Genomic DNA, 23,025 nt, shown 5'->3' on the forward strand with positions numbered 1-23,025 from the left:
CAGGTACTGAAAAACAGCAGGGATGGCAGTATCATAGCTCTTTAAATATATAAAGTAAAACCTCGGTCGTCAAACATAATCTGTTCCGGAAGCCCATTAGGCTTCCGAAACGTTCGACAACTGAGACACAGCTTCCAATTGGTTGCAAGAGTTTCCTGCACTCAAGTGGAAGTCGCGTCAGATATTCGGCTTCTGAAAAATGTGTGAAAGCCGGAGCATTTACTTCCAGGTTTTTGGCGTTCAGGAGCTGAAACGTTTGGAAATGGAGCCGTTCGGAAGCCGAGGTTTAACTGTAATATGTTTCTTCTGATCTATCAAATAGCGATAAAGTTAACACATCTTAGCAGCTCCACAAGTTTTATTATTTACAAGAGTCATGTTCTGTGGTTGACAGAGAATCTATGCAAGCTTCTTTAAATATAAGTGAATCCCATTCCAAGAACGCATTATTAGCTGAGGTTTCTCAAGGGGAGGATTAAGAGGATCTGGTGCAACTTGGAAGCGCAGCAAAGTCAGAGCAACCGCCAGTTTCAACTCCATCATAGCAAACTGTTGCCCAATGCAATTCCTGAGGAAGAAAAAACATTCAAGCTGAAACTTGAACAGGCCCATAATAATTTTTTATTTAGCATTTCATGTCATAAGAATCATATATAAGCATCGCCACACTTACATGGGGGGCCCCGCGTGCATAAGGTGCAGAGCCCCCCCCCAAACGCCTTTTCTGTCACTCTCTCTTCAATCCATACCAAAAATATGGTATCCAAAAGTATCCTGGGGCTGGCAGGAGGCTGAAGGACACACAGGAAAGCAGCAGCTACATCAGCTGTTAGATGGAGAGGCTGGGCAGCACAAACAAAGCCTTGCTGCACCTCTGGCCTTCTTTGAGGCTTCCTCTGCCCTCGCTGAGGGTCTCCTCATGAACTATGAGGACTCTACAGCTCTCTCCTGCCATTTCCAGGCATGAATTGGATTATTTAATTATCTCCCGGTACTTCACGTATGGGGAGTCACCTGTTCTGCTTGCTTGTAGAAATAAATCTCAAAGTGGTTTACATACAAGATAAAACAATACAAATTTACAACCATGATTTAAAACATACAGGAAGCTAGCAACAGAATAGCCCACAAACAAATTAAAACTCATACAAACTTTCTAAACATTTCAGTACGTGTGTCTAAACAAGAATGCAGGTGCTGAAAACCCATAAACCCTGAACCTGTGTGGTTTCTGCAATTTGCAACCAGCTCCTCAGCTGTCCTTGTTTATTCCAGCTGCAGAACTAATGGGTAACTAGAATATGAAATGAATGAAGAAGTGATGGTACATGGGAAATGGAATATTTTGGTGTGGGGCTGGGAATACCTCTAGAGAAGCCTTTCCCAATCTACAGCTGCCCTACAGCCGCTTTGAACCTCAGCTCCAGCCAGCAAATTCGTGCTGATGGGAACTGTTTTGCCAGCTTGGTGAAACCTGTTCTGAAGCAATGGGGCATTTCCACAGAGGGCTTAAATAAAGAAGAATTTGGATTGAGTGCAGGATTCCTGATCCTCAGTTATGACCATCTAAGTCCTTACAATAATCCATTCATACTAACCACATTTTGAGTTTATTTTTAATCTTGTTTTAAGTCCTTACAATAATCTATTCATACTAACCACATTTTGAGTTTATTTTTAATCTTGTTTTTTGTTGTCATCACAGACAGAATATATCCACAGTAAAACTATTTCTTAAGGATCCATGAATCCATGTACTAAGTGCAATAGTGTGCTAAATTAAGAGCAAGATCTGTGGTGTGTCCAGACAACTGCTTCACTATGAATGCATTTAACCCATAGAAAACCCCCCACATGGATTACCCTGGACTTGGGGGCAGAGGCAACCCAAAGATTGGGTTTAGGATTGGTCCTAAAGCCTCAGTAAACAGAACACTCACACAGGGACCCCCTTATCAGGGGGGAAAGCTAATCTTTCTGGAAAGATGGCTCTGCTCATTCCTTAAAAAAAGAGAGAACAAACCTTCTGTCCCCTGGAAGGGGGCTGTTCCATTCTCCTTGTCACAATATCAGTGAGAACCAGAGACAGGTAAGCAGCAATCCATAATTCTGAGGATGAACTTCACTCATTGATCATATAAATCAAGTTTTGCTTTGGCTGACTATCTTTCATCTTGCTTCTGTCTATTTTCAGTGAACAGCTTTACATCATTAGTTGCATTACCTGGGTCCAGCAGCAAACGGCAAAAATGCATAGGAATGTCTTTGAGATGAATTATCGGGCGAAAACCTTAGAGGATCAAACACCTGAAAGAGAGTAAGACTGTGGTTATCAGCAGCTTGCATCAGCAATGAGGTGTACTTGGACCTGCTTCATGCATGCATGCTGATCATTGGATTACTGCAGTATCAAGTGATATTGCACAAGTGAAGAGACCATCACAATCACAACACCACAAGAGGAGCTTTCACTCTTGTAAAGCACAGTGGTTTTCACTGAGGTCACTTGATGCATTCAGATGCCACTGCCAGACATCAAAGACAGAATTCAAGTGATGTACATGTATATGTGGGCTAGCCTTCAGTTTGGCAACATGGATGTGCATAGACATGTAGAAGGTTGCCGGGGGTTGAACCCAGCATGTACTGCATCCCAAACTTGTGATCTGAGGGAGAAAATGAGACTTCAGTGCCCTGGATAAATGCTCCCCATGGCCAACAGAAGCAATGTACATTATGCAAGTTAAATTAAGCAAGAGTACAATGTGTATCATTTGCAGAAAAAATAAAGGTTGCAGAATTCTTCTTTTGTGGTCTAGAGAGTCAGTGTGGTGTGGTGGTTAAGAGCAGTAGGCTCGTAATCTGGGGAACTGGGTTCGCATCTCTGCTCCTCCACATGCAGCTGCTGGGTGACCTTGGGCCAGTCACACTTCTCTGAAGACTCTCAGCCCCACTCACCTCACAGAGTGTTTGTTGTGGGGGAGGAAGGGAAAGGAGAATGTTAGCCACTTTGAGACTCCTTCGGGTAGTGATAAAGTGGGATATCAAATCCAAACTCTTCTTTTCAGAGTTACTTTGGCTAAGAATTTTTATTGTTATTTATTTTTCCTTCCTGTATTTTCAATCACAGAATGTTCATTGCTCTGAATATGCATCCATGCTGCATCTGCTTGATATTGTCTGTACATCAACACAGGGCAATCAGTGCAGACCTGCCAAGTGTCCCTATTTTCCAGGCACATCCCTGATTTAGAGAAGTTTCAGATTTTATCCCAGAATGTCCCACTTTCCCTTAGGATGTCTCTATTTTCACTGGAGAAATGTTGGAGGGTATGGAGTTTTCTGACCCCAGAGCCGTCTGAAGGCAATCCTGTATAGGGATTTTTTTTTTAATGCTGAATGTTTTATTATGATTTTATATATGTTGGAAGCTGCCCAGAATGGCTGGGACAACCCAGTAAGATGTGTGGGGTAGGGTATAAACAGTAAAATTATCATTATGGAATGGGGTGTCCCTATTTTTATCAGACAAATGTTGGCAGGTATGTCAACATTAGGCTGTGGAATGCTAAGTTGTCCCAAGTTGCAGCAAATTTTCATGCTCCAACTCTTGCCATTTTGCACAATTCTCAAGGGATCCCCCCCAAAAAAGTGGGGCACAATACCAGAAGCCCAGATCCTAGAGCATCCACAAAGTCTCCACCTCACACATCAGGAACTGAGCAACTGTACATTTATCCCATTTTGCATGCAACACTGCTGTGGTACTGTGATTCTAAGTGCACATCCATGCTATACATTTAAAACATATTCAGTGCACAGTCAAAGCACATGATTTCCCCCAAAGAATCCTGGGAGCTGTAGTATGTTAAGGGTTCTGGAAATGGAAGCTCTGTGAGACAGAAACAACAGTTCTCATTATTCTTGGGGAAGGAGTCAGCTGCTTTTAGTGTGCAATAAACACACTTTAAATGTGCATTCAACATGCTCTAAACCATTGACCAAACAATGCTCCAGAGCATAAATACCTGGGGATCCTCCCACATGTCAGGATTTTTGTGAAGAGCATAAATATTCAGGGATATCAAAGCACCTGTTAAGGATTGGAGGGAAAGGAGAGAAATATCTGATTAGTAAATGAAAGGTGGAACACACCACAAAGTTGTGTTTTCAGTGCTGCATTGCTGGATTTCAGGAAGGCCCCAGGGAAGGATTGCTTAAGATGCAGCTGTTATGGCATCCCAATGCATTTTGTGGTATTTGTTGCTGAGTTACTTGCATGTTGGTTACAATGCCTTAGTGAGGATGTGAGTCTGCTTTCATTAAGACATGGTCATTCTCTGAGGTGACAAAGAGTTTTGCCAGAACTCATGGAGCAGATAGATTAATCTGGAAGTTCTCAGGGTGACTTTATACTTCATTTTTATTTATTTTGTCATTCCTTGACCACAGTCAGTTTTACAAACTGCCTCCAAAGTGGTGCATAGTTTAATATGTAAATATATCTGCAGAGGAAGATATGAAGATGCCTTATCCTGGCATTGGCTTGTCTAATTCAAACTTGTCTTCAGTGAGGCAAGGATCTTAGCCAGCCATACTTTAAAATTTGGATATGGCATACTTAAGAGCCTGACAGAGGATGTGTATTTCCCACACATGGATATTTCCTATTCAGCTTAGAAGTTCTTAATGTTGTAGTTTAATGAAGTTGCCCTAGTAACATCCCAAACCTTGTGTCTTGCCTCGTTAGTTCCAGTGTCCTAACACAAAGAACTTTTGTAGTACAATTTCTATGCCTCTCAACAGCCTTTAGGGGCACATGACTCCAAAGTCAGATAGAGAATTATATCCTTCAAGACAACTGAGCAAGTCAACCCTATCACCCCATCATGCCAGATACTTGTCACAAAACCAACAATCGGGACACCGGTGCCACTCTTTCAGTTTCCATCCTTCATGTCTGTCATTGAAAATACTGTGAAATGTAATCAAACATAATGAGGCAGACCTGCAGGCAATGTCTTTCCATCAGGAAATGTGACTGGTTTGTTGAGCTCTCGGTACACCTGAGGAACAGGAGGATAAACACGGAGGCTTTCCTTAATACACATCGTAGTGTAAGTCATCTTACTAAGGTCATCCCTGGGAGAAACAACGAAACAAACTGTGAGGAAGATTCACAAGTGACAAGAAGACAAAAATATTCCACAGAAAGTGGAGTAGAATATTAAAAGACGTGACAAAAAAGGAGATTTGAGCATCCTTGCATATTCTGCATTTATGTTGTTGTTGTTGTTTAGTCGTTTAGTCGTGTCCGACTCTTCGTGACCCCATGGACCAGAGCACGCCAGGCACTTCTGTCTTCCACTGCCTCCCGCAGTTTGGTCAAAACTGCATTTATACATGCAGTGAAATAACTGAGGGGGAACTTGAATATGAGACACATGTACCTCTCCCAAACAAATTAACCTTCGGCGTTAACTATGAATCTCAAAATGCTGAAGCATGACACACTCTCACATTCATGGAGTCAGCACTATTTGCAATTTCTGAAGCAAACTGAAACTTTTTGTGGCATCTTACCTCTCCAAAGAGTTCCCATGTATTAACCAGGGTTTTCAAAAATCTAAAACTTTTCCACTTCAGGTCTGACAAGAGAGTCACATATTTGCTTGGAAAACAGTAAAACTTGCCCTGCTTCAGCAGGGATCCTCACAAAAGAAAAACAGATAGTGAGCGAAGGACCTTCTCACCAGCGCAGAGTCTCTCGCTCTCCAAGAATCTCCTTTATCTCCTCCCTGCATTTTTGCTGGTGCACTGGATTCTGGGCCATGGCATATAAGGTCCAGGAAATACCACTGGTGGTGGTATCGTGACCCTCAAAGAGGAAAGTGTCCACCTCAGAACGTATGTCTTCATCAGATAATCCCTCACCATTCACATCCTGAAAAATGGAGAATGATCAAGGTCAAAAGCCACGGAGGACTTGCTTTGTTTTCCGTCACATGCAGCCACTTGCCTCCTTCATGGGATTATTGATTATTTTAAGTAAGCCACTCTGGAAGCCCTTTTTGGCTGGGCAGTGAGATAGAAACACTGTAAACCGATGTATCTAAGGGACAGGACTGTTGGCTGCATACATGCATATATCCCTTATCTGGAAATACATGATGTGGATTTTACTCACCCTGGCACAGAGAAGAATATCCAGAAAGTCTAGATATCTCTTCTTTTGGATCTTCTCAAGTTCCCGATCATCTTTGAGGAGTGCCTTTCTTTCCCTAATCACATTTTCTGTGTCAAAAAAAGTAATAAATTTAATAATTTTCCCAAACAGACGTCATGACATTCACTGCTTCTAAGTAATTTTCTGTATGTTACTAACTTTAAAAGGATGAAGAAATTCCCATAGTGGGACAGGACTTAAGGGTGGAATCTACACACATATAAAAAAATTCTGAAAATGTTTCTTTTTAAAACATTTTTTAAAATACATTGAATTTTCCATAAGGCTTGCCATCATCATCTAGTGTCACATTGTATATTGCACTTAAAAGGGCTTATTGACCAAACAAGCCTTTGTATCTTTTCAAAAGAACACCACTTGGTGCCAAAACTTATCTGAGATCCTGGTTAGATACACCCTACCGGAGTTTAATATCCTTAAACTGTGGAGTCCGGACAAAGTCCGGAAATGGATCCTGGAGAGAGACGCTTTGTTAGATATCACAAAAATACAGATCCTAGGGTCCTCCCACTGGTTTCCCCGACTGAAAGCAGTCAAAACCTGCGCCAATTGTTTGGCGAATATCATCAATCCCACTCTTCGGAGAGCCTTTACTATGGCCCGTTTTCAAACCATTCCTACGGCCTATCTGTCAGGCAGATATGCAAAAATTCCAGTAGAGCAGGGTATATGTCCTTGTTATATGAGAACTAAAGAAGATCTCATACATTACATGTTGTATTGTCCCATCTATTCGGCTTTCAGGGATGCGATGTTACAAACTATTCCCAAATCAATAGTCAACTCTGAGGACCAAGTAAAGTTTTTACTGGTGGACGCTGATCCACAGATTTCTCACGTGGTAGCGTTCTTTGTGGTGAAGGCTATGAAAACTAGGGTATGGTTCCTGGATGAAACGGTGAGGTCCCTCCCATTGCCCTCCTAACCTGTTGCTGTATCTTCTTCCCTGAATGGTGGGGTTTATTGGGTAGTTTCCTTGCTGGGACAGCATGGCATGAATTTTAGCTTACTTTTATAATTTTATTGTTTATCTTTTAATAATGTTTTATGGTATTTTGTGTAAAGGCATGGACCTCACAAATTTAATAAACTCATACTGTGTCCATCACCACATCTGGTGATGAATTCCATACATACATTCCATTGCACTTAAAACATTTTCTTTGCAGCTGTATAGCTGAGTCCACGGTTAGTTGTTACTAGACCTGCTGAAACAAATAATTGCAAACAAATATTGGCAAACATTGCTATTTAACTTTAGATATGACATTTTGAGTTTGAAATGTAAAACCTTAACCTAAAAACTGGAAACTCACGTACTTTAGACTTGCTTGCATCTTTTGATTGACTTGATTTTTGTCAGAAATCATATATGAAACCTGACATGTTATCAACTATCAAATATTCTTTTTTAAAAAAGTCTACACATCAGTTTGTTTTGGGTGGCATCTAACTAAGCCATTCTCAGAGCAAACTCAGGGTTTTAGGTTTTAGACAGTGATAAAGACATCCTTACATAAAGACAGCATAAAATAGTTTATGGTCCAGATTTACAACACAGGTAAAAAATGTGGGTGGAAAAAAAAAGATCTTCTGGTATTGAAAAGACTGTAAAGCAGGTGCAAGGTGAGTCTCTCTGGAGAAGCTATTACATATCTGAAGTGCCACTGTTGAAAAGTCAAGGGTTTAGGAAACCCCTGAGAGACATCAGAATTGCTCAGTATTCCCCCCCCACCCCCCAGGAGAGCCCAGGTTGACTTTCTGCAGATTAAATTTTGCAGTTGGGTTCTGCTTGGGGTCTGGTAGCTGGCTATCCATGCCCTTGGGGTGTTATCGCACAAGCCTAACCATATCTGCTCAGAAGTAAGATCCATTTAATTCAATAGGGCTTACTCCCAGGTAAGTGGGGCTAGGCTTGCTGCCTTAGCTATGTACGTACAGGTGTAGATCCCTCCACTGAAGAGAAGAACCAAAGGAAATACCTGTGTGGCGATGGGCTATTCTGCAAGCCTTGAAGAAACGGTATCCATGAGGACAGATGCGATAGATTAGATCATTGTGATAGAGAAATGTCTGTATTCTTTCCTGCATCAAACAACTGAGGTCACTAATTGCTTGGACATATGTATTCTTACTAGAGGAGTCAAAGAAAGAGTTTAATTGAGAGGTGATTATTTTTAACAGGCACAACACAAAACAATGTAGTTTATTTATCACATTCAGTCTAACCCCACCTGTCCTCTAAGAAATAGATAGTCTTGCCCACCATCGCCATTTTATACTCATAACAACCTTCTGAGGCAAATTAGTCTGAGAGAGCAAATTATTGTGGCTGAGTCCTAACCTAATCACTACACCAAGGAAGTGATGCCTCCTGTCCCTAAGGAGGCAGAATTGTGACTACACCTGAAAAAAACTACCCTGGAACCAACAGTTTCTAGACAACTTCTTTCCGGTCACTAAACCCCATTTTTGTCCAAAGTAACTGTTAGTACAACTGTCAGTAGTGGCAGCACAACTGCAAGCATTCTTGGTGGATAGTGATTAGTTAGACCCAGCGGCGTAGCGTGGGTTATCAGCACCCGGGGCAAGGCAAGTAATTTGCGCCCCCTAACCCGGGGCAAGGCAAGTACAGTAATTTACTCTCCCAAGCAGCAGCAGCGAGGCTTCTCTTTCCCCCGCGCTCTCCTGGAGCTGCCTCTTTTCTTTCCTTTTTTCCCTTTCTCCAAGGCTTTTCGCTTTCTCTCCTTAATTGATTCCTCCTCCACACCGCAGCGTTTCCTGGCTGCTTCCCCCCCCTTCCCCTCTCTCTCCTCCTCGCTCTGCTTGCCTTGCCCTGCCCTACCTGAGGGCGCCCTGAGGAGACTCCGCTCTCCTTTTTGACCAGGCGAGGTGGAAAAGTCTCTTCCCGCCCCCTCGCCAGACTCCCTGCTCGGCTCACTACCCAGGCGGCCAGTGGAGAGAGAGCCGCAATTACCATAAAGCTCCTCTCCTTCCGCTTCGCCAAGCTGTCAAAGCCCGGCAGCAGCGGCAACGGCAGCAGCAGGCGCAACCAGACCCCCGCCAGCCAGCCAGCCAGCCAGCCAGCCCGCCCGCCCGGCTTCCTCTCCTTTTTTTGCCCGCGGCAGAAGGCTTCGCTCTCCCCCTTCCGCGACCTCCTTGCCAAGCCGAGCGAGCGCGGGCTCCCTAACCCGTGGATTTTAGTAGGGGCAGAGAGCTGCTAGTGCGAGCGCGCCCCCCGCCCATGTTGCGCCCGGTGCGGCCGGCCCCCCTGGCACCCCCCACGCTACGCCACTGGTTAGACCCATTCCACTCTGGATTGTAACATGGGACTTGCGAGAGACTGCCCATAGGCCTGGAAAGAACAGGTGCAGGGGGTTCAAGCAGTTTCTGTGCACCTGATGCTCACGTGAATTGGTTCTCACTAAACAATGATTTATATGAGAAGTGATTCCACACACACACACACCAATGGTTCTCTGGTTTATCTATAAACTGGAGTTAAATTTTCCCTTGCCTTTACTATAAGTAATAATAATAATAATAACAATTTATTATTTAGACACCGCCCATCTGGCTGGGTTTCCCCAGCCACTCTGGGCGGCACCCAACCGAATGTTAAAAACACAATACAGCATTAAACATTAAAAACTTCCCTAAACAGGGCTGCCTTCAGATGACTTTAAAAGTCAGATAGTTGCTTATTTCCTTGACATCTGATGGGAGGGCATTCCACAGGGCAGGCGCCACTACCAAGAAGGCTCTGTAACTTCACTTCTCACAGTGAGGGAACTGCCAGAAGGCCCTTGGCACTGGACCTCAGTGTCCGGGCAGAACAATGGGGGTGGAGATGCTCCTAAGTCTCTCTCCCACCCCCCAGTTCTCATGATACCTGTCAAGCTGGCAATTGCTTTGATAACTGAAGATACACTTCAGCATGCTGTCCAGTGTCATGGACCCAACATGCTGGAAAATATCCAGTGATTTATCTTCTGAGATCAGCCTTTCCCATTTATCCTAATGTAAGAGAGAAAGGTTTCACATGTCAAAAGTAAATTCCTCAGATGATTAGATTTCTGGCATCCATATTTGAGCCATCCACCCATGCTGCTGCAATGTCTATATATCCATATGTAGAATGAGCAGGGCACACCATCCATTCCTTTATTTAGTACATTTACAATTCACGGTAAAAACATTTAGGCAGATCATTTGACACCCAGGTGATTTTCCCTACAACTACAAATACCACAAAATCCCTTGTTGCAATTATAGATTCGAGAGAGAACGTGGCAGTCATCTAAACACTAGTGGAGCAATCAGATTTGGGTGATTATGATCCTGTACAAACCAACCTAGCATGTGTAGTAAGCAATGAATTCTTATTTTTATATATTGTGGTAGGGTGGTTTCCATTTATTTCTAATGTGGAAGCCCTTTAAACCTTTGACAATCAAATTCCAATCAGTTAAGGTGCCTATCAGGGGTGCCAACTTGAATAAAATATGGGGGGTAAGCCCCGCCCCACATAATTGATCACATGATACACCATTTAAATGGCAATGGCCATCAACCTGGGGTGCATGGCCCCCCTCAAATATTTTATTGGGTGGGCCAAAGGGACCTGTGCCCCTAGGAGTTGACTCCTCTGGTGCCTATATTTTTTCCTGTCTATGATTCCCCGCCGCCCTGAATCTTATGCAACATACAACGTACATATGGCCAGTTAGTGAGTTAATAGATTATGTTTATGGCACAAGTAAGGATGGCAGCTGGTGACCTTGTTGTGGTGTTGTTTGTGTGTGTGTGTGTGTTGTTGCCTGTATTTTTAATACTATGTCTAAATATAATTCCATGAGACCTGGTTAGGCAGATTAGGCAGATTTCTGGTTAATACTCCATGACTGTCAGCTTTTCCTCAGTGAGAGCTAATTGAGAATCAATGTTTGTGCTTGTATGAGGTACCCATCTCAGCTTGGAGGTAGTGGTGACACTCATCCTCTAGCTAAGGGAAGGGTGTGTGTGTTTGGAAGAGGCAGAGGCAAAGCTATGAATTTGTTGAAGGCAGAGTCTCTTTAGGGTGATCTGACGTGGAGCCACATATATGGTACCTTGTAGGACTGTCTCGTTGCTTTCCCTGATGTTTTACTTATGTATTTGAAAATAAAGCAAAGGATTTTGAAATGTAATTGAAAATAAAGCAATGCTTGAATCCTTTAATAGTGCTAGTCCAAGACATTTTGCTGAATGAAATAGAACTCTAGAACCCCAAGCCAAACCTCAGGGCCAATACTAAACAGCTACAAATTCATGTCCTCATCTCACCATCAGGTTGATGCCTGAAGCAGGTACATTCATCTTGCTGCATGAAAGTGCTGGGCTTGTACTCCCTCATCCAAAGGAAATCAAACCTGGCGCTGCTGCGCCTGGAAGTTCCCAAGGCTCAGAGGAGTACAACAAGATGGTTTAAGTTTCTGAATAAGCTATGAGTAGGATCAACATTTCTGATCAAGGCTTCCAAATTCTAGGTTGGTTGGTACCTGGGCACAAAGTGCAATTGCCATGCTGGAATAGTTTAACCCAGTGCTTTTTTCCCTTACAAAAATGTTTTGACTCAAGAAAATCACCATTTTATAGTTCAAAGCAGGGAAAAGAAATACAGTAATGGACAAAAGTGCAAAGATTCACAAAATGTTTAGGGGTATGTGTACCCCTGCATACCCCCCCAAAAAAAGAACTGGTTTAACCACAATACTATTGGTTTAGATCTTCTATTAGATATAAGAGAGAGGTATTTTGGGGTGTGTGTTTTTTTTTAAAAAAGCCCTTACCAGCATCACTTTGGTGGAATCGACCATCAGTACCACATATGACTTTAAAATATCACTGTGAAATGCAGGAGTCAACAGTCGCCGGTGCTGGAACCATTTGGGCCCATCTAATACCAGTAGCCCTTTCCCTAATATGGAACGAAAAAGCTAGTCAAATCTTCTTCTTTTTTGTTAGTAATCTCTGCAGAACATGTCTGAACAGAGGCATGCTAAAAGGATTTAAAATTCCATGCCAAACCCATCTAATCCTGCAACTAATACATCTGCATTTTGTACTCTCAAGAAATGACATACAGAGATTGTTGGCTTTAATGCGGATCATCACATTGATCTCCACCCTACTACCACAAAGAATTCAACCCTGGCAATTTTGTGGAATTGCAGAAGAAAGGAGTGGCCCAAACAAAAGGAGACACAGCAGTTGTGATGGCGGACTTTAACACAGGAAACAAAGGGGTATACTTTAATAGGAATTGGATCTATGCTCGCATTGCAGTAGGGGCTTCAATCTGAACAGGGCATTATTATACAAGATACTTAGCATAATGGTTAGTGACATGCACCGTAACCTTATCCAAAGTTGCTCATACGTTGTCTTCCCAAGAAGATTACTCAGTTCTTTAGAATAGATGCTAGTGGTCTAACATAAACAAAACACATTGCATTAATTGAATGTGAATAGCTGCCCTTCCCCTAATGAGGTCAGCCAAGGGACAGAAAGTCCAATATTTGCTTGAAAGAGCAATAAGAGCTTAAATCCCCTTGACACCTTTGAGGTATGTTGCTGTCACTTACATTAAATGCAAGGACCAATGCAATAACAAGTTGTACATATTCACAGCAGTGACTGGAGGAGGAATGACTGCTGGGAAGAGTGCAGAAAGAAGAAAAGCCATTGTACACCTGCATCAGCACAACTGGACATCTTCGTCTGCCCCAGCTGCAACAAAACATCTCTCTCCTGTTTTGGTCTCTACAGCCACAGCAGGCTCTGTAACTCCAATAGTTTGACTTCATCCCCAAAGGCTTCCATTGCCTCCCGAGACAGATGGATCCCAATCAACGTTTCTCTTATTTGGCTATTCTTTGGAACTCAGTGTTCTGATTTTATGATATAGATTGATGGTATGCCCTGGGTAGAGTCCATCACATGAGGAAACTCCTTGTTCACATTTAATCAGGGATAGCACCACAAGAAGAATCCCTAAGTTAAGTTAATTCATCTAACTCTGGAGTCCCCGGTGTGGCACCTGTGGGCACTATTGGACCATTGGTGCCTGCTAGAGCTCCCTCACCATCCCATACTTGCTTGCTTTTTTTTTTTTAAGGGATAACCTCCCCCCCCCCCACCCTTTTCTTTGTGTGTTCCTTCTTTTAGGCTCTGTGCAGGTCATTTTAAGGTTGTTCTTTTCTTTTTGGAGGGACTGCTCTGAGCACCTTCAAATTTTTCTTCTGTGAAATGGGTATTTGGGGGCAGTTCCTTACCATTTCCAGATGTGCCCCGGGGCCTAAAGAAGTTGGAGATTCCTGATCAAAATGTAATAACCAAAAGCATAATGCTACTTACCGATCCATGGGAGAAAAAAATTGTAGAAATCAAGAGCCTTCGGATCTGCAACATTCAAAAAGGATGAGTGCATTGAGCAATGCAGAAAAAGAAAGCAGGATATTTTAATATATTTTTTTTAAAAAAATAATCAGTGGGTCTATTCTGAGTATGGCTAACATTGGTTGGATGCAACCATTATCAAACAAGTAGCCCAGGGAAAGCATAGCAAAATGGAATGACTGACACAAAATGCTGAGGGCTGGCTAAACTAGTAGAAATATGTTTATTTTTATTTAAGGAACATTTACGAAACTGCAAAAAAAAAATTATAATGGAAAAATAATGGCTTATTATTGCCTTTCCCCCTTTTGTTATTGTAGTTTCATTCCCCCGCACCTTATCTATATGTTGTTGTTGTCCCTAAATCTATTTTTAAAAGTTTTTTTAAAAAAACAACCACACAATCATATAATTTATAATTAATACCCCTCCATCTTAACATTCTATTTGGGGTTGCTTTCTAAATATCATGTTGACACACACACTGAATTAATGACTAAGGATATGACTTTTGTAAAAGCGCACACACATGATGCTGATCATGATGCTCTTGCACATCTCTTTTCATCACAAGGTGGACAAGCATCAGAACCAGAAGCAGGGAGTTCTGCTTCCAGAAACACTAACTCATTTTCCTCTCATACATTATCTCAGGCATGTCCAAAGTCTGTTTTGGGGGCCTAATCCCGCCTGCCGATCAATTCAATCCTGCCCCCACAGGCAGTTCCTCCCCGTAGCAGTGGTGGAGCTTCATGCTCCGGCACCGGGGGCATAGAGCAGGTGGGGGCAGAGCTGGCACGCGTCCTGGGGGTGCGGCGTGCCACCCACAGGGGTGTGGCGCCCAGCACAGTTGGGGGCAGCCGCAAAGACACTCCACTGAGATCGTGCTGCCAGGGGCGGTGCCCTCCCCCTTCCTCCGCCAGTGCCCTGTGGTTCAAAAAAAAGGTCAACAACTTCTTTGGTCGGCCCTCATGAATGTTCACCTCATCAAATCTGGCCCTCTTTGAAAAAAGTTTGGACACCCCTGCATTATCTCCTCCCTCCCTCTCTCACACACATTCAAGATACTCATACATGCTGTCACAGGCATATGCCCCACATGCACTTCCAAGAATAAATAGGGAGAATGAAATGCTGTGTCCAGATCTTTAACAATGCTTCTCCCTCCCTTTGCATCTCCTCAGTGAAATGAGGAGATCAAAACATCGCTGAAGATAAGCAGAGAACCTTTCTCCTTTCCTCTCCTGCAAAACGTCCATACTGAGATATGAAGGCATAAAAAATGTTGTTGCCTGCTCTTCAAGAAACACATAGAGACCATGTTTCCCTTCCTTTCTAACCATCTCCATGCTGATATGAGAAGGAGGAAATGTCATTGATTGATCTCCACTGAAGATCCCCTTTCCTCTGGGGGGGCCACTAGGGGCGCATTGGAAGATGGCCGACAATAACATCTCTCCCACCCACACGAGGTAATTAAGAGGCTGTGATGGGAATAAACAGCCTCCCTGCCCCCCCCAGGGAATGGGGGGGGACTGCCCTTGCCTGCTGTGCCCATATATATCACCCCAAACTTGAGGGGGTGGGTGCACTAGGCAGAAAGCCCTTGTGTGGATTTCGGTTCTCCTGGACGCTGTCTCTGATTTGCGCCACTAGCTGCAGCAACTTCAAAAGAAACAATTAGGAAGAAGCAAATGCACATATTTCAAGGAAGAATGGGGAGTAAAGACTGCTAATTGAAGGGATCTCTGAGAAAGAACACGGGTCGGATAAACAGGAATATATCATGAGAAGACACACCAAGGCTCGGTATGTCGGCAATGGGACTGGATGGGGGGGAACTTTCATTTCTTTCTTCTATGTGATTAACCAATAATCCCCCCCACAAGTCAGAAATGCCACTTAAATGACCTAAGCTGGAAGATTTAAGACTGTGGGGAGATAATTTCTAACCAAAGCATGTTTTAAGGAGATCGTGGAAAAGTACAAGAGCTTTGGGATGACGCAGTAAAAAACAGCGTCGCCATTTTGGCAAGTTCTGTCGAAAGATTTATGTCTGGGAGGAGGAATGCATTTGTTTTCATACTGTGGGCGAGCCTCTTCAGAGGACTAAAGAAAGCGATAGATTTGTGAAGATTAATGATGGAAAGAGTGCTTTTATTTATGGAAGTGATGATATATGGAAACCATCTTGATATGGTTATTGGACGGAAAAATCCACACAGGATTATAATTTGTGTTTACCTGCTTAAGGAGATTATCAGAAGAGATCACAAAGAAAAAAGAAAAATATATGAAAATAACAAGATGAGATGTGGGAACAGCAAGATAGGACTGGATAGAATTGTGAACATTATTTGGACAGATTTGTGGACATTAATGCAGCAGCAAGAAGATGATTGGAATCCCCTTCGGAACTTGAAATATGGGTACCCCCAACAAAAATTTAAAATTTGGCTTTGTAATTCGGAATTTATGTGATGTGATTTGATTTGATTGGTCGGTTAATAAAAATATTTTTTTTAAAAAAAGAAGAAGATCCCCTTTCCTCCAGTAATCTGAAATGTAGGCTCCAATAATCAATCTATGCTCTCTCTCTTTTTCCATCTTTCCTCTCTGGCCTTCACTTTTCACATTTAAATATATCTCTGTTACATTCCTGAGTTCATTTCAGACTTTTACCATCAAGTTTAATCAACTTAAGCTGTTGTTTTTAATCCCTGGGATACTTAGAAAAAAAGGTTTTGCTTTTCAAAATGGGCTGTTCTGAGTTGGATGGGGTCTCAGCTCTGCTACTACTTCTGCTGGCTAGGGAAGGAAGGATCTGTCAAGTTTGGTTCTCTCCATGTTTCATTTTTCCAGTCTGACTTTCAGTTATCCACACATTGCTGCTATTTGTATTTTAATTTTTTAAATAAAAATCCTCACGAAACTTCATCAGCATTTTAGTGCAAATTTCTCAGAGTAAACATATTTTATATGCAGTTTTGATGAACGTACACATTTCTGCAAGCCAGCCCGTAACATTATGCATCCTTGTTGTTATGTTCACTAATACCTTCACTTTTATGCACACTTTCCCCTAATATATATTTTTAATAAACATCTGTTAAGACTACTGCATTGCAAAAATTCAGATACCTGCAAATTTCAAAGGATAGCCATGTTTTGGTTCACAAATTCGGAAACTGCGAAATTGCTAATTTGGTTTTAAATGCCTACAGAATCCAATTTCTCCAGCATCTCTATAACTAGCTCCCACTGTTTTGCTAGAATGATCATGCAAGATCTTCTCAACCAAAGGCAGAAGTAACAGTGAAAACAGCCGGAGGCAACAGAGGAAGGTGCCAACTGCTGCTGTTAATTAAAAAGTAGGAATTGAAACCAAACAGAATTTGGGAGACAGCTCTCCAGAAACTCCTCAGAATACATAAGAATAAATAAGGGGCACCTGGAAAATGCAAGGAAAGCTGTGTTGGTTGTTGTTTAAATGAAAACGATTTTGCCACCTCATATATTTAGTAAGGAGCTGAAAACAAACATATGAAGCCCACTGATTATTCCTACAAATAAATGTTAGGAATAATAATGTTGTAGAAGGTATAAAAGACTCAAGAGCTGAAGTGACCTTCAGCTAAAGTAGTGGATTGGAATCCTTCTGTTATCACACCACTTCATAACAGAGTCAGGTTTCTTCTCAGGAAACCTTATTATAAAGCTTTCTTTCAAAAGCTGTTGAAGTGGTCTGGCAAACATTTTCCAAGCACACAAAGTATTAGCTTTCTACTCAGGGCCAGAGGCAGCAGTTGGTATCACTGGAGAACTCACACCCCAGTAAAAGGCCCGCTGCCAGTTCCTGGAGCCTCCTGGCCATCTTCCTCCTCCTCCTCCTCCTCCTCCTTGCTATTACTGCCTGATCATCTGATATCTCCAAACAAGCAGTTTTTCTATTACTGCCTGATCATCTGATATCTCCAAACAAGCAGTTTAGGATTAAGGACAAGGAACATGCCTTGTATTCTCTTTCTCTGGAAGATGGTGCCAACTGAACCCAGAAGCACAGGGAAGTGAGAGGACAATAGTGAAAAGGAAGAGCAGGTGGGCACACTCAGGGAGCAAAGCCCAAGGGTTCCCACAAAACCCAGAACTGGCACTGATTTTACTGAGCGATATAGCAGATACAAGAAGCATATCAACCACATAAAACATCAGTCTTCTGTTGCTCTAGCCAAACCCACTGAAGGCCTAGTCAACCTGGTCTGATATGAGCGAAGCTCTTGCTCTGAATCTGTGTAAACTATTACGTTTTTAGCTAACATGGAGGTAGAGAATGGTGGAATATGCGAGTTACACCTTGATTAGATGCCGACAAGTCGGACCTAAAAAGGCCACACGGCATTGGCATGACCTGGAAGGAACATTAAGAAAAAGACAAAGTACCATCAACAGGGGGAAATGTCAGGAGAATGACAGGATGATATTTAAGCCAGGCAAACTGATGTTTCAGTACAATAAGTTAAGAGCATGGCTTTGTTCCATGTTTTAGAGAGACTTTCCGCTTTTAGCCAGATGCTTAAGAAAAACATTTTCCACGTGGCATTTATGTAGCAACTATAGCATGTGTAAACAAAGAAAGAACGCAAGGGCACACTGGGACCATCAATCATTTGTTTTGCAAGCACAAGAGAAAAAAAATTATTGCATATGGAGAAAAGGGGGGAAGAAAAGCAGATGAGAACCATCAGACACAGCTCCAACTGCTAACTGTAGACAGAGCTCTAAATAAGAACTCACTGAACAATAAATAGGCAGCAGGATGCATAGCTCAGCTGGTTAGAACGTGGTCTGATAAGGCCAAGGTTGCAGGTTTAGTTCCCATATGGGACAGCTGCATATTTCTGCACTGCAGGGGTTCGACTAGATGATCCTCAGGGTCCCTTCCAACTCTATGATTCTATGATCAGACTGGTGCCTGTTCCAAGGATGAAGCTTTGCCTTGGGCTGATTTCTGGCTTGTTTCCACCTGGAAATTGAAGGGCTGGTCATCACCCCTCCTCTGCTGAAGATGTCGCATTTGGTTGTCATAAGCCCTTGATGATCCGTAAATATTTTTCCTGTTGTGGCTGACACCCTATGGGCAGGTGTTTTTTAACTATAGGCATTTACATTGCCTCTGTAATGACTAAAATGGAATTGTAGCTTTTCAGCTTCAAGGTCTGAATTTCTGTTCCTGATTACACTATCTGTACAATCCTAGTCAACCTTTCATGCTGAGCTGTGTTGGGTATGCGGCTTTTCATAACCATAGGCTGGTAGGAATACTTGGTAGTTCTACCATTGACCTAGACCAGGGAGGAAGGGGAAAGGAAGACTCAGCATTGATGCCAATAAAACAAATTAGAGGGTTGTGATAGAAGAGTGCCAGGTCTACTCTTCTTTTATTATAAAATACCAACTTCTATGCCTTTCAGGTAAGGTTGGGCTTACTGCAAGTTTAAGGCAAGTTTAACAAGTAAAAACCTGTAAAATGGTATGAGAAAATATGATATTAAGTGCAAAACACAGAGACTGACACTTAGAATGATTCAAAAAGTGACATGGTTATGGCTTCCCCTGAAAAACGAGCTCTTTCTGGAGTTTCAGCACCATGTGCAACCCCTGTATCTCAGAAGTAATTTCCCTCTCAATCAATTAGCATTTGTGAGACAAATTAATGTTTGCTATCTCACATATAATTCTATAGTGATACTTGCAATACTTTTCACACCTTCCTGGGTTTCCTGGGCTAAAATGGCTGTTGGTTTTGTTTTATTTGGTTTTGTTTGGTTTACAATATAGTTGTTGGTTTTGTCTGGCTTGCCAAATAGAGAAACAAGTCAGTCAGGCTACTGGCCTAAAGGGAACAACTTCAGAGGGGAGTGATGAGTGCAGACATACCTACGGGAAGGGTAATAGCTCAATGGTGGGGTATCTGCTTCACATGCAGAAGGTGCATGTTCAATCCTTGGCATCTCCAGTTAGGACTGAGAGAGACCCAAGTCTGAGACCCTGGAGAACCACTGACAGTCGATGTAGACAATGCTGAGCTAGATGGGCTAATGGTCTTACTCAGTATAAGCAGCTTCCTATGTTTCTACAGCTAAGCTCTTACAACATAACAGTGATGAGAAACCTGGGCTGCTCCAGATGTTGGACTCCAACTCCCATCATCCCTGACCATTGGAAATGTTGACTGGGGCTGATGGCAGGGCCACAGGTCCCCCATCAACAGAGCTTAGCTACCAAATGACACTGAGTGTACAGATAGGAGATGTACAGATATTGCCTTAAAATGGGCCATTTCGTTACCTCCTCTGCTGTATACAGCCTTGGCATAATCTGGATGGTAGATATTGAGAAACCCCAAGAAAGCTCCAAACCACAAGGAATGACCCTTGGGATATCTCTCCGACCAGGACAACATTGTGGCAAGTTCTCCAATTCGACCGAGCTGCGGCAATTGGGGACAAAAATCAAAACAATGCTATTATAGTCAACTAGGTGTGGACTTCCCACTGTCCAGGCCATCTCAGAGTCTTAAGTCAGTCTGATAAACATTACATAAAAAGATGGTCTCAGAAGCTTTACACTGGTATAACCAATTCTACCCAGCCTATATCCACCAAAAAGATCATGAAGTAACAAACAAGTTTTTTAGTTTTCCAAAGTCTTTGATCAGGCATGAGATGAAGCTGATTCCTAATTTCCAGCTCTGTATCTCATGCAGATCCGCATGAGCAATCAGAACAAAGAAGTACATACGCTCTTAGACCCCTAAACAAGTTTTGGGCTACTGCATAACATAGATCTCCATGACCAGGGCTCCATTTCCTTGGAGACTCAAAAACATTTCAAGCCTGCTTTAAAGCACAAAGTCCCCAGGCCATCGGGGATCTCTCAATCCACAATAAGCATTGGGCTGCTTCATAGCAGGCTTATCAGATACCTTCCAAAACTATCCCCTTCATCTTGAAATTTGTACCCCATTTAAGTTTCTGTCCTAAACCTAGTAAAGGTAAAGGTAAAGAGACCCCTGACCATTAGGTCCAGCCGTGACTGCCTCTGGGGTTGTGGCACTCATCTCACTTTATTGGCCAAGGGAGCCGGCGTACAGCTTCCAGGTCATGTGGCTAGCATGACTAAAGCCGCTTCTGGCAAACCAGAGCAGCGCACAGAAACGCCATTTACCTTTCTGCCGGAGCGGTACCTATTTATCTACTTGCACTTTGATGTGCTTTCAAACTGCTAGGTTGGCAGGAGCTAGGACCGAGCAACGGGAGCTCACCCCGTCGTGGGGATTCGAACCGCCGACCTTCTGATTGGCAAATCCTAGGCTCTGTGGTTTAACCCACAGCGCCACCCAAGTCTGTAAACCTAAACCTAGTACAACAGCCTGGAAGCAACCTCAGGGTCATGGCGACATATCCCTGTGTTAGAATCAAATCACCAAATTCCTATAATGTGAGAAATAGCTGGTTTCAGGTGATGTATGGGTGGGTTGAATAGGAAGTGGGTGCTGAACCAGAAGGCAACAGTACCATGGCTAGGGACAAGCAGCTTCTTGGGTAAAGTACAGATATTCACTTCTAGCATTCATCTCATGTCTGCTTCTCTGTACGTGAAATTACATCCTGCTTTATAGGAATCTAGTTCACATTCTAACACATAGGTCATGGCACCATAATGTCTACTTTGCCCTTTGCCACCCGCATTGTAGTTGCTCACGAAAAGTCTGATGTACCAGCAATGGCAACAGCACTACATTTGTTTGACACAAAACATTACAATCACTCACTTTTTTTCTGAGTTCTACTAGATGGAATGAAGAAGTCCTACCTCATTGGTGTGTCCATAAAACCAATGCTTCGGTGGCCCTGGGAAGCTCTCCAAAGATCTGATCAGCTTTTGCCTCCTTTGGTATAGCCGGATGACTTTCAGGAGCACGCTGACCAGACAGAAGATAGGAGCTGCATAAAAAAACAGGTAAAGGTTTAACCCCAGTACAGGCAAGGTGAGTTGCATTTTGCTCAGTATGAATTCCCTGGAAGCAGCTTCTGGGTCTCTTGGTGGAAGTATGGCTGGATGCAGCTTGTATGCAATCCTGTAGGTAATGCTATATATGAAACAAATAGGCGGGGACACCATAGATATCATATTTCAGCAGGCTGGAATGAAGTGCAGCACCACTTCCAGAGTGAGCAAACAAACGGGGGGGGGAGCAAAACACAGGGGTGGAGATCAGCATTTTACCAATTTTGCTATAAATAATATCACTACAGCTCAGCTGATTAACCTGAGTTAATCCATCAGCCTTTACAAAGCAAGGGCTCTTGGTGGCTATGCCTAAGGTATGGAATCTCAGCCAGTGAATCAGACAAGAGCTAATTGCAAAAGCATTCTGTTTGCTTTTAGGGTTCAAGTTGGTGGATAAACGAGTTTCCGAACTCTGGATCTCTGATGAGCTGACGGATCTGAGGACCATCAAAGATGCCAGCTTTCAACTTCTCCATGGTCAATCCTGGAAAAGCCTGGCACAAGTAAGTGAAGCAGTCACCATCCTTGTCCAGAGCCTCGGTGAACTGCTTGATTAAGCCGAGCTCGATGTGCAGCAGTGGGAAGAGTATTCTGCCTCTGTCCACCAGAGGGTCGTTGATGACGTTCCTTTCTTTTCAAGGCACCAATTCCTCCCGCACAGGCCAGTCCTTCTTCGTGTAATGCTGAGCACGGTCCCTACTATCCCACATGCACAGAAAACATGGGTACTTGGTGAAGCCAGACTGTTGTCCCAACAAAAAGTTCACCATCTTCAGGTCAACACAAATAAACCACTTATGCTGATCATAACCAATTTTCTCCAGCACATACTTCACCGCTTCATAGTTCTCCTTCAGTGTACTCAAGTGAGCCAGGGGTATAGAGGCAAACTGGTTGCTGTTGTGTAGCAGAACACATTTCAGTGATCGCTTGCTGCTGTCAATGAACAGTCTCCAATCTTTGGGTTTGTACTGTGGCACTCCAAGCTTGAGCAGAAGCTGCGCAATATCTGCACAGTACACCTAGTCCTTCTCTTCCGAGAAAAACCGGAGGTACTCTTGATGCCTGTTGCGGAAGAAGCTGATGCGAGCACTGTCAGACAGGAGGTTTTTTTTCCTTCAATCTGGATGCCAACAGTTCGGCAGAGTCCTTTGACAAGATGAGGTCACTAACTAGATCATTCAACTCCTTTTGGGAAAATAGATGCGGAGTATCATCTTCAAGAACCACTTCTTCTTCATGTCCTTCAACACTGGAGGCATCTT

General features: G+C 43.0%; 1 protein-coding gene across 1 annotated transcript; it reads right to left on the reverse strand.

Annotated features, from left to right (window-relative positions):
• Positions 1–340: 340 nt before the first annotated feature.
• LOC309534532 (cytochrome P450 4B1-like) lies at positions 341–21,819 on the reverse strand. The gene is made up of 12 exons (XM_082226756.1): positions 21,563–21,819; positions 20,036–20,177; positions 13,646–13,690; positions 12,079–12,206; positions 10,140–10,264; positions 8,230–8,381; positions 6,188–6,294; positions 5,754–5,944; positions 5,009–5,142; positions 4,029–4,093; positions 2,225–2,307; positions 341–568 (listed from the first exon to the last, which is right to left on the reverse strand). The coding sequence occupies exons 1-12, from the start codon at positions 21,746–21,748 to the stop codon at positions 400–402; spliced, it is 1,527 nt and encodes a 508-aa protein (XP_082082882.1). The 5' UTR covers positions 21,749–21,819; the 3' UTR covers positions 341–399.
• Between the last annotated feature and the right edge of the window lie 1,206 nt (positions 21,820–23,025).

Source organism: Podarcis vaucheri (genome assembly GCF_965113315.1).
Source record: "Podarcis vaucheri genome assembly, chromosome: 6".
NCBI lineage: Eukaryota > Metazoa > Chordata > Lepidosauria > Squamata > Lacertidae > Podarcis > Podarcis vaucheri.